Source organism: Musa acuminata, chromosome BXJ3-11, assembly GCF_036884655.1.
Source record: "Musa acuminata AAA Group cultivar baxijiao chromosome BXJ3-11, Cavendish_Baxijiao_AAA, whole genome shotgun sequence".
Classification (NCBI taxonomy): domain Eukaryota; kingdom Viridiplantae; phylum Streptophyta; class Magnoliopsida; order Zingiberales; family Musaceae; genus Musa; species Musa acuminata.
Window position 1 is genome coordinate 30,596,633 of NC_088359.1, and position 11,588 is coordinate 30,608,220.

An 11,588-nucleotide genomic window follows, 5' to 3' on the forward strand; every position below is an offset into this window, starting at 1 on the left:
GTGCTGACAAAGTGAGCGAGCACCTCGTTGCCACTTCAAATAGAGAAATACCACATCTGTTCAGAAGTCAAGCAAGCATATGCCTCCTCCTCCTTCACTTCAATGACCAGAACATGAGATCGCCGAACTGTGCATGTTCTATTATTATTTAGTTGTTGCATGTTGTGGGAGATACGGTGAGCAAGCCACCGGAATCCCTCAGCACAGAATCCTGTTCTAAACTTGGGCCATGTGTTTATCCAATGCTAAGCATGTCTGCTTATAATATAATGTTCGAGTAGTCTTCTCCAATCCTATACCTCTTCTTTCTTCTGGTTTTGAAGGTGGTGGCAATCTCGCGCCCCAGTGGTGGCGCCGCACGAAGCGACGAGGGGACCCACGCCGGCTTTCCCCCTCCCGACCGATGCTTGCTTCGTCGTGATCGCAACGACGAAGGAAGCGGAGACGATGGCTCAGCTCGCTCGTCCGGCCCCCCTCCCAAATAAATTAGCCTTTCACTTCGGTGGTCGTAGTTGCAGGCACGATCGTTTTCGTTTGGACAATCCAATTTTGACCTTCTCTAAGGATGTTGACCCCGGCTCTGCTTATATTTACGATGATGCCCTCCGTCGTCTCTCCCGCGTTGGATTCGGATTCAATTAAATTAGATTAAATCGGATCAGTATAATCTCTCTCTAATCCGCTAACTCCGCGATGTAATGTGTATACATCTGATGAGCTGGCATTTCGTCTTCGCCATCACAGGGTCATCATCGTAATTTAGGCCTGGAATTGCCACGCGTCGAGTCTTGTTTGGAGCTGAGGAATTGGGCCGGAAACCCACCTCGGGACAAAGCACATGTGGTCCGTTGGATGCGCATCAAGAGCTTTGAAGTTCGTTCGATCAACGATCCAACGGTATTGTCCATCTCTGGTGAGGCATATTCTTGTTCTCCTCGTCTATAAATGTCCTCTGCTGGCCTCCCTTCCCCCTCTCGGTCCCCATTGCTTATATCCGTCGAATTCCCACCGCGGCTTCCTTCCTGTTTTCTTCTCCGCGGGAAGATTTCTTTCGTGGGGGACGAGTACGGTTCAGCTTACTCTGCATGAAAGTTTGCATCTTGGGCGCAGACGAGGTGTTTGTGCGGACGACAAGAAGAAACCTCACCTAAAACGCGGTTTCTTCTCAGCCGCTCTCGAGCTGAAGAAGGGAATTTGGTGTCTTCTAGTGTGTTTTCTGGACTTGGTCTCCCGGAGTTGTAATCCATTCGATCGAGCTCGTCGTTTGAAGTGTTCAAAGAATAGAGACGGCGACGGCAGGAGAACGCGAATAGTTTGTCTAATTAATTACCTTCTCAGCTCTGCTTTATTAGAAAAGCGCTCGTCAACTCCATAGTTTCTTTGTTCATGGGCTCAGCGGCGAAACTTCACCTCGGTCCGATGCTTTGATTCGAAGAGGACAGGAGCTTGGCGTCGTAGCTCCGACGCTCGAAGGTTAGTTCGCGGATTCAAGCCCTTACTTGGACTCGTGTTTCAAATATCCCTTAAATCTTTGCAAAGATTGGATATTTCCTCACCCTGCAATTTTTGCTCTTATCATCCATGATTGAATTCCTTAGTCTTCACGGACTTCCCGTTCAATTCGGAAGCGTTCTGCAGGTTCCAATTAAAGCAGTATAAGAAGCAAGCGGAGTCATGGCTTCCAATGGTATTCTCCGATCCAACCGCTCCACCCGCGGCCCCGGTGAACCACCGCAGGGCAGAACCGAGCTGCCCCCGATCCCTCGCGGCCCGACAGTCCAATTCGGCCGCAGGACGGAGTCCGGCCGATTCATCAGCTTCTCTCGCGACGACCTCGACAGCGAGCTGGCCGGCAGCGAGTTGGGCAGCGGCCGCTTCGATAACTACCATGTCCACATCCCCATGACCCCCGACAACCAGCCCATGGACCCTTCCATCTCCACCAAGGCGGAGGAGCAGTACGTCAACAGCTCCATCTTCACCGGCGGCTTCAACAGCGTCACACGCGCCCACGTCATGGACAAGGTGATCGACTCCGAGAGCGGCCAGGGTGGGGGCGGCGGAAACGGCCTCACCTGCGCCATTGAGGGGTGCGACTGCATGGTCATGCGGGACAAGCACGGGAACGTGATTGTTCCCTGCGAGTGCGACTTCATGATCTGCGTCGACTGCTTCACCGACGCCGCCAAGACCGGCGGCGGGGTCTGCCCGGGGTGCAAGGAGCCGTACAAGACGACCGACCTGAGCGAGCTGCTGGGGACAGCCGGTGGGCGGGCCCTAACGCTGCCGCATCTCCCGTCTGGGGCGCCAAAGATGGAGCGAGGGCTGTCTGTGGTGAAGCCGCAGAAGCTGCCGCACTCGCAGACCATGACGCAGACGGGGGAGTTCGATCACACCCGGTGGCTATTCGAGACGAAGGGTACATACGGATATGGAAACGCCATATGGTCCGAGGAGAATTACGACGACGTTGACGGCGGCGACGGCGGAGGAGGCGGGCATGGACAGCCAAAGGAGTTCATCAGTAAGCCATGGAGGCCTCTTACACGCAAATTGAAGATCCCTGCTGCCGTCCTCAGCCCTTACAGGTAACACTCTGCTGCTCTATTCGTTCTTGTCGGATGTGGCACTGTCCTGCCAGGCAAATCATGCTAATCTAGCCGAAGTCTCCATGCTAGATTGCATATATGCATAGTTGGAAAGCATGAATTCAGAGTTGTAGCTATTGCTGTTTTCATTGACATTATCTGCTTGATCCAATCTTTCAGGCTCCTCATCGTCATTCGTATGGCTGTTCTCGCTCTGTTTCTCACATGGAGAATCAAACACAAGAACGAGGACGCCATATGGTTGTGGGGGATGTCGGTCGTCTGCGAATTATGGTTCGCCTTCTCTTGGCTTCTGGACCAGCTTCCAAAGCTCTGCCCTGTGAATCGAGCCACTGACCTCGCCGTCCTCAAGGAGAAGTTCGAAATGGCGACGCCTTACAATCCAACGGGGAAATCTGATCTCCCAGGCATCGACGTCTTCGTTTCCACGGCCGACCCAGAGAAAGAACCCGTACTGGTCACCGCAAATACGATTCTGTCTATTCTTGCAGCCGATTACCCGGTCGAGAAGCTTGCTTGCTATGTTTCGGACGATGGAGGTGCGCTTCTGACATTTGAAGCCATGGCGGAGGCTGCCAGCTTCGCTTACATATGGGTTCCTTTCTGCCGTAAACATGGCATCGAGCCTCGCAATCCTGAGAGCTACTTCAGCTCCAAGAAGGATCCTTACAAGAATAAAGTCCGCTCTGATTTCGTCAAGGACCGGAGACGGGCGAAGAGAGAATACGATGAGTTCAAGGTCCGGATCAATGGCTTGCCGGATTCAATTCGTCGGCGCTCGGATGCGTTTCATGCTCGTGAAGAGATTAAAGCCATGAATCTGCAGCGGGAGAAGGCCGGTGATGATCCTGTGGAACCTGTGAAGATCCCTAAGGCTACTTGGATGGCTGATGGCACGCACTGGCCAGGAACTTGGATTAACCCCTCAGCGGAGCACTCTCGAGGCGATCATGCTGGAATCATACAGGTACTTAGTGTTCCACCTTATCTCAGTTCTTTGATGCTTTGTTCCATGGAATTGTAGCGAGATCATATAGACTGTTCCCAGACGACGCTTCCAATCACAACAATTCATTCATGTGGCTTTGTTGCAGGTGATGTTGAAGCCTCCAAGCGACGAACCCCTGTACGGGAACAACGACGAGAAATCACCGTTGGACTTCACCGACGTCGACATCCGCTTGCCCATGTTGGTCTATGTGTCCCGCGAGAAGCGCCCTGGTTACGACCACAACAAGAAGGCAGGCGCCATGAACGCCCTTGTCCGCGCCTCTGCCATCATGTCGAACGGCCCCTTCATCCTCAACCTCGACTGCGACCACTACATCTACAACTCGCAGGCCCTTCGCGAGGGCATGTGCTTCATGATGGACCGCGGCGGCGATCGAATCTGCTACGTCCAGTTCCCGCAGCGGTTCGAGGGCATCGATCCCTCCGATCGATATGCCAACAATAACACCGTGTTCTTTGATGTCAACATGCGCGCACTCGACGGTCTCCAGGGCCCGGTGTACGTCGGCACCGGCTGTCTCTTCCGCCGCATCGCCCTCTACGGTTTCGATCCTCCTCGCGCCAAGGAGCACAGCGCCGGTTGCTGCAGCTGCTGCCTACCACGCAAGCGAAAGCCCCGGGCTCCGGCGAACTCCGAAGAGACGAGAGCTCTTCGCATGGGCGACTACGACGACGACGAAATGAACATGTCGACGTTTCCAAAGAAGTTTGGGAATTCGAGCTTCCTCATCGACTCGATCCCAATTGCAGAGTTCCAAGGCCGGCCTCTTGCTGATCACCCTTCCGTGAAGAATGGCCGCCCGCCCGGTGCTCTCACCGTCCCTCGCGACCTGCTCGACGCCTCCACGGTCGCTGAAGCTATCAGTGTCATCTCATGTTGGTACGAGGAGAAGACCGAGTGGGGGCAGCGCGTCGGGTGGATCTATGGCTCCGTGACAGAGGACGTGGTCACCGGGTACAGGATGCACAACAGAGGCTGGAAGTCGGTCTACTGCGTCACCAAGCGCGACGCCTTCCGCGGCACGGCGCCCATCAACCTTACCGACCGGCTCCACCAGGTGCTCCGCTGGGCCACCGGCTCCGTGGAGATCTTCTTCTCTCGCAACAATGCCTTGTTAGCCAGCCCGAGGATGAAGTTTCTGCAGAGGGTTGCGTACCTCAACGTCGGCATCTATCCCTTCACCTCTGTCTTCCTCATAGTGTACTGCTTCCTGCCGGCGCTCTCGCTCTTCTCGGGACAGTTCATCGTGCAGACCCTGAGCGTGACCTTCCTCACCTACCTGCTCATCATCACCTTGACACTCTGCCTCTTGGCGATCCTGGAGATCAGGTGGTCGGGGATCGAGCTGGAGGAGTGGTGGCGGAATGAGCAGTTCTGGCTCATCGGAGGCACCAGCGCTCACCTCGCGGCAGTGATGCAGGGGCTGCTCAAGGTCATTGCTGGGATAGAGATCTCGTTCACGCTCACCTCGAAGTCAGCCGGAGACGACGACGACGACGAGTTTGCGGATCTCTACGTCGTGAAATGGACGTCGCTGATGATACCCCCCATCACCATCATCATGCTGAATCTGATTGCCATTGCGGTGGGGGTGAGCAGGACCATATACAGTGTGATCCCACAGTGGAGCAAGCTGCTGGGTGGGGTGTTCTTCAGCTTCTGGGTGTTGGCTCATCTGTACCCGTTTGCCAAGGGACTGATGGGGAGAAGGGGGAGGACGCCGACCATCATCTACGTCTGGTCTGGGCTGGTCGCCATCACCATATCGTTGCTGGTGGTGGCGATCAACCCTCCGGCGGGGGCCAACTCTCAGATTGGCGGTTCCTTCTCGTTCCCTTGACCCCCGGCAAAGCACGGCCAAGTGTTTGGATGATGACTCAATCATATGCCTATTCTGCTGCTGCTCCATCACATCCTCTACACTCGAAAGGGAGGAATTTTGAGTTCGATAGAGTCACTACCATAAATCCTACTATCATTCTTTTGTGGAGTTTCTTGTGTTTTTTCCATGCTAGAAAAAATTTAAAGGTAAAACATGTTTTTGATTTATTGTATTAGTAACTTTTTCATATTAATATTCAAACACATTCTTCTGCCACATTTTAGAATATTGATTCTACAAATTACGTCGGGAGCATTTTATATAACATCCAAAAGGGAAAATTCAATCATTATCTACATAAGGTGCGAGAGCCTTTCCCAAGATCATGAGGCCCTATTGAGCGTCAAGTGGAAACTAGTTTCACATCCAAGAAAAATTATATAAGGGACCCTCCAAATAAAAGAATTTACCCCTTAAGTGATCTTTTGATTATGTTTAAAGAAGAGGTCAAGATCCTGATCACAATGATATTCTAGTGGTTTAAGGATATTCTAGTGATTTTCCTCATGATCGTCAATGCAATGATAAAATGAATTCTGATAGACATGAGAAGTTCCACTAACGTATTATATACTATGATGATGCTTTCTTGAAAGTCGGGTTGAGCGCTAAGGACGCTCGACCAATCTCCTCTAGATTCACTAGTTGTATGAAAAATTCTATAACTCCCATAAGAACGATGGATTTTGATGAGGGTAATAACGACGACAAGACTCGGATGACGTCAGCTGCCCCATAAAACGTCTCAGCTGATCTGACACCACCTGGTCAAATAGACTAGAACGCCGACCGAGGTGCATTAACGCCCTGCTCAGGCTCAATCCTTCATGCCACGCCAACACCAGTGTCAGACGCTACCGGCTTGCCCCCTGCAAGCGGGCACATCAGGAAACAGTAAGCTTCCCTATAAATACCCTTGCATTCTGAACGGAATGGAAGAGGACGGACAAGCAAACCCTCTTCACATCGTCTGACTTGATCGTCGGAGGGGTCGGGTCGAGCACTCCGACCCGACCTTTGTGCAGGTGCGAAGCCGAAGGTCCCCACCGGACGCGCGGGCGAGGAGTTCTTCCCCGAAGGAAATGGTGACCTCGTCCCGATCGGACCACCGCGATCGGTCGCCTCGATAGTCTCGAAGAACGCTCCAGAAAGATTCCCCGTCATCCGGGCCTGAACCAAGTCGCGTCGGCCCCAAGGCCACGGCTCAAAGTTGTTTACCACAATGTTACTTTTGGATCCGATGATTGCTCCAAAATCGTGTAAAGACAAAGTTCTCAGTGGTCAATGTTCTGTCTGCCTATAATGCAATCATTCTATGTGCAATTGTCTAAACCTATCATATGACCTTAAAATTTTTCACAAGCTCTACGGTTAGAGTAGTAAAGAGCAACCCATGGGAGTGTTGTTGGTATTACCTTACTTATGTAATAATTCTAAAGAAAATGACCCTCTCAATTTAGCGGTTGGATTTGAGGGAGCCTACTCCTTAGACCGCTCATCCGGAGACCAGGGAGGCCTTACTAGAAGTCACCCTGGGCCTTGAAAGACCAGATAAAATTGTGAAGGTTGGTTTGATAAAAAAAACCCTAAGGTATATATTTTAGGATTCACCTGATTAATCTCATTGATCAGTCCAACTAGCCTTAAGCTTTTTTAACTCTGGAAACTGACTTGATCATAAGAGGATTTGTTGTTAAGAATGCCTCTGATTTAATCTTGCAGTATCGGTACATCAAGAAATCATAAGTATAGCCTCAAATAATCTTGAAATGAGCCTTTGGTTGAATGTAACTCATCTCTTTGACTAAAACAATCAAAATCTAATTTCTAATGTTAAAATTGGGATAAGACTTATAAGACTACAATTAGCTTATAAAATCTAAAAGGAAAAGTTTCCTTTGACTATATCTGGGTATTAGATTAATTATTCATGCAATTGATTCCAGAAACAATTTACTTTTGACCAAAATAAAGAACCATTTTGTATTAAAATAGTATTAGCTTGATCATCCAACATACTTCAGGGAGAGAAAGTTCAAATAAAATAGCAAATATTGAAGAAAAAAAATTTAGGATACATGAAAGAGTTGCACTACCAGCAAAAGCAGGAACAAAGATGGATTTAAGACAAATGAAGCTTAAATCACACAAAGAGCTTCCTTGCTTTCAAAATAAATCATAGTAGTATTGATAAGAATAAGGTCATGCAGACATATGTTTATCAATGAGACTGACTTATAGGTGTGGAAACCTCATAAATAAACACATTTAGGTATGAAAAGACACGCTTAGGTCGACGCTGTTTGAGAAGCAGCTACAAGCTTGGCTCTTAATTCCTTCCTCAGTATTTTTCCTGCTGCAGATTTTGGAATGGCATGGATGAAGTAGACCTTGTGGACTCTCTTGTAAAACACCACCTGCACGTTCATGTTCACCAACAACAACCAGTAAGATTTTAACGCTTGAAATGAGTAAAGCTCAAACAATTCTTTCTAAATAATAAGTTGGTAAGTCTCAATTATCTAAGGTTAGTTATATCGATCTTTTACTATCATTGAGATCAATAAAAAGTTACATGTTTAGTTAAGTTTAAAAAAAATTTAAAATTTTATTTATAGTTTCAATTAATTTTTTTTCTTATATCACTAACAATAATCATTTCATCTTTTTTAATTATTAGTCTCATGAACACATATCTATATCATTTTAAATGATTTTTTCTCATTTTATCTTCTGATACCTAATTCTTCACGGATATAATAATTTTTTTTACAATTTAGATATCTATCTCGACATCCTTCTCTCATCTCAAATAATTCATTTTATCTCATGACAAAAAGAAAAAGAATAGCACTAGCATTTGGTTCATCTTTCATGAGAGAACTTGCCATGATGGATCTTCGACCCATCATTTCCTTCTTGGATATGTTTGAAGTGTCAAAATCATAGTAAGTAAAATAAAGACGACATTAGGATCGATCGACGATACATTATCGAATCTTTATCAGCTAGATTAGTTGATACCTTGGAAAGTAAAATCTTTTTTACACAAAATAAATTTTGTAATGATGTACGATACGCACCTGTTTAGCTATGAATTCTTTGATGGCTTCTTCACTGACATCTGAGTCTTTAGCTCGAACAACAAATGCAACTGGAACTTCACCAGCCGCATCATCCTTTTGCCTGTCATGAGGACAAACATAAATTTGCATGTCAATGGTACATAAAAGAATAGAAATTAAGAATATGAAGGAACCATATCATGAGGAAAAGCTCGGTGAACTTACGGGACAACAGCAGCGTCAACAATGGAGGGGTGGCTTATTAGCAGAGACTCGAGCTCAGCTGGTGGCACCTGCACATATACCCCTAAACCCATCAGTAATCGATAAGGATATGGGGGAATGCGTGAGAGGTTTTGTATGTTTACCTGGAAGCCCTTGAATTTGATGAGCTCCTTCACTCTGTCCACTATGAAGACCTCATCGTCGTCATCGACGTACCCGATGTCCCCGGTGTGCAGCCAACCCTCGACGTCTATCGTCTTCGATGTGGCATCCACGTCGTTGAGGTAGCCTGTCGAGCGTCGTCACGAGGTCAGAAGGTATGTGCTTCTGATGTTTGCAGTCGAAGGTATATACCTTTCATGATCTGCGGCCCACGGATGCATATCTCGCCGGACTGGTTCCTGCCGAGGGAGAAGCCGGTCTCCGGATCCACCACCTTCAGCTCGGCGTTCCTGACCACGGTGCCGCAGGAGCCGGACTTGACTGCGGTTGGCTGCTTGGCAAATGCGGGGCACATCGACAGCACCGGCCCTGCTTCCGTCATTCCGTATCCCTGCATTGCATAGCGACATTTCATCAAACAGTAACAAGACGCTCGCCCAAGTGCTGTGAACACGGTAAGCACAATTTCCATCGTTCAGGGCTACATCGAGTCCGCGAATCTCTCGAGTCTAATTGGGTCGATGGTTTGGTCCATCCTTAAGCAGATTCCCCAATTGCCCAATGATTAATCCTAGAATATTCCTGCCCATCATGTAATAATCATGTACATTGGGGGGGCTTTCTGACACAAACGTTATAGGAACTTTCCATGAAGACGATTGAGGCAGGAGTAAGCTATGCAAACGAAGGATTCCTTGTCGTCCCCCCCAAAACAAAGGGGACATGAACGATGCTTGAACGGCGACGACTTCCAAGCTTGTGTTTGAGACGGGACAACTTTTACCACCAAACAAGAACAAGGCTTGAACGGGGGAATTGTTCGGGCCATATGCTTTATATGATTGTGAACAGAGAGAAGCTGAAAGAGCGAAAGAAGAAGACCTACCTGGCCAAGGATCGCTTGAGGGACTCTGCTCCTCAGAGCCTCCTCCAGCTCTTTCCCCAGCGGCGCAGCTCCGGAGAGTATGATCCTTACGGAGGTCAAGTCGTACTTCTCGACCACCGGATTCTTCGCCAGCGCCAGCACGAGCGGCGGAACCACCGCAGCCACCGACACCCTGTGCCTCTGTATCCCTTCCAGCATCGTCGCGATCTCAAACTTGGGCATCAGCATCGTCGCCGCGCCGGCCCTCAGCGAGCAGAGCAGGACCGAGTTCAGGGCGAATATGTGGAACAGGGGAAGCACGCACAGCACCACGTCGTCGTCCTTGAGGTACAGGTTCGGGTTTTCTCCATCCACCTGCTGAGCTATGCTCGAAACCAAACTCTTGTGCGTGAGCATCACCCCCTTGGGCAGCCCCGTCGTCCCTGACGAGAACGGCAGCGCGACGGGATCCTCGGGATCGATGGTGACGTCGGGAATTGCCGTCTCGTCGGAATCAAGTACTTGGGAGAAGCTTATGCAGTCCGCGGGAGGGGCGTCGGTGGTGACCACAATCAAGCCGTCGCCGATCTCGGGGAACCCCTCGTTGACGGCTCGGAGCTTGTCGACGTACATGGACTGGGTGATGACAACCTTCGCGCCCGAGGTCTTGAATTGCTTGTAGATCTCCGCCGGCGTGCAGAAGGGGTTGGCGGCGGTGGTCATCGCCCCGAGCATGGATCCGCCCATGAAGGTGAATATGAATTCAGGAGAGTTCTGGAGGAGGACCATGATGACATCCCCCTGCTCGATCCCGAGCTTGGACAATCCGGCGGCGGTCCTGCGGCACAGGAGGTGGGTCTCCGAGAAGGAGTAGATCTTCCCGGTGGCGGCGGCGATGATGCAGGGGGCTTCGGACAGCTCGGGCAGCTTCTCGAAGCAGTAGGTGTGGAGAGGGAGATGGTGAGGGATGGGGATATCAGGGAGCTTCGACCGGAAGACGATCGTCTCCGGTGGCTGTGTTTCAGGCGGACGGCTCGAAGTGGGGATCTGGGGTTGGGCCTCATGGGAAGCAACGGAAATCATGATTGCTTAGATGGAAGAAGGCCGCTGGTGTTGCTACTCTTTCTGCAGGAAGATATAGCCAAGCAAAGGCAAGCAAAAGACGAACGAGAAGGAATCTGAGCAGCCAAGGCACCAGACGTACACACCGTCGTCCTCCTCGAGAGGACAAGGAGACAGAAGCGAGGAGGACTCAAAACATGAAATGGGTGGTAAACGTGAGTAATCGTATACAGAAAAAGAATCCAAAACTCGACACCCAAACGAGGAGGCAGCCCAGAACCTGAGAGAATGAAGGAAGCAAGAAATCAAGCCAGTTCTGCAGCTTCCGACGAAGGTTTCATCCGCAAGCACGACACCGGTTTCCTATATCAGCCTACCCTTGGCCATGTACACGGACTGAAAGGGGGAGAGAGAGAGAGAGAGGACAAGCAGCCGAAGACTTGGAACAAGAAGGAAATGTATGGATTCAATAAATAGGAGGTGGGGGAACGAGGGGTTAGGTGGTGATTGTGAGAGAGAAGGTGGTGGTGGTGGTGGTGGTAGCTAGGAAAACAAGAGGCTCGATGAAGAACACAGCCTCGTCTGACCTTCAATGACGCATCCATCTCTCGTTCCCTCGCCTACCCTCTCAACATCCTCATCACTCAAAAACTACCGCCACCTACCCTCCTCCATCTATCATCTTATGTCAATGCTCGAAGCGCAA

General features: G+C 49.8%; 2 protein-coding genes across 4 annotated transcripts; one reads left to right on the forward strand and one right to left on the reverse strand.

The window, feature by feature from the left end:
- Positions 1-1,002: 1,002 nt before the first annotated feature.
- Positions 1,003-5,532, forward strand: LOC103972207 (cellulose synthase-like protein D2). 3 transcript variants are annotated; one of them, XM_065172767.1, is made up of 4 exons: positions 1,003-1,473; positions 1,599-2,588; positions 2,769-3,576; positions 3,704-5,532. In XM_065172767.1, exons 2-4 carry the CDS (start codon positions 1,675-1,677, stop codon positions 5,459-5,461), a joined length of 3,480 nt encoding a protein of 1,159 aa, XP_065028839.1. In that variant the 5' UTR covers positions 1,003-1,473; positions 1,599-1,674; the 3' UTR covers positions 5,462-5,532. The 3 variants fall into 3 exon arrangements, with proteins under 3 accessions (XP_065028839.1, XP_009384732.2, XP_009384733.2); XM_009386457.3 differs by having other exon boundaries at positions 1,629-2,588; XM_009386458.3 differs by having other exon boundaries at positions 1,639-2,588.
- A 2,131-nt stretch (positions 5,533-7,663) lies between these two features.
- Positions 7,664-11,588, reverse strand: LOC103972208 (4-coumarate--CoA ligase 2). The gene is made up of 6 exons (XM_009386459.3): positions 9,842-11,588; positions 9,148-9,346; positions 8,937-9,082; positions 8,794-8,861; positions 8,587-8,689; positions 7,664-7,920 (listed from the first exon to the last, which is right to left on the reverse strand). The coding sequence occupies exons 1-6, from the start codon at positions 10,901-10,903 to the stop codon at positions 7,792-7,794; spliced, it is 1,707 nt and encodes a 568-aa protein (XP_009384734.2). The 5' UTR covers positions 10,904-11,588; the 3' UTR covers positions 7,664-7,791.

Excerpts from the sequence above, each read along its gene's own strand:
- LOC103972207 (XM_065172767.1), top strand. The coding sequence starts at position 1,675 with ATGGCTTCCAATGGTATTCTCCGATCCAACCGCTCCACCCGCGGCCCC. Across the intron at positions 2,589-2,768 it reads GCCGTCCTCAGCCCTTACAG|GCTCCTCATCGTCATTCGTA; the intron begins GTAACACTCTGC and ends CCAATCTTTCAG. Across the intron at positions 3,577-3,703 it reads ATCATGCTGGAATCATACAG|GTGATGTTGAAGCCTCCAAG; the intron begins GTACTTAGTGTT and ends GCTTTGTTGCAG.
- LOC103972208 (XM_009386459.3), bottom strand. The coding sequence starts at position 10,903 with ATGATTTCCGTTGCTTCCCATGAGGCCCAACCCCAGATCCCCACTTCG. Across the intron at positions 8,690-8,793 it reads GTTGACGCTGCTGTTGTCCC|GCAAAAGGATGATGCGGCTG; the intron begins GTAAGTTCACCG and ends TCCTCATGACAG. Across the intron at positions 7,921-8,586 it reads AAGAATTCATAGCTAAACAG|GTGGTGTTTTACAAGAGAGT; the intron begins GTGCGTATCGTA and ends ATGAACGTGCAG.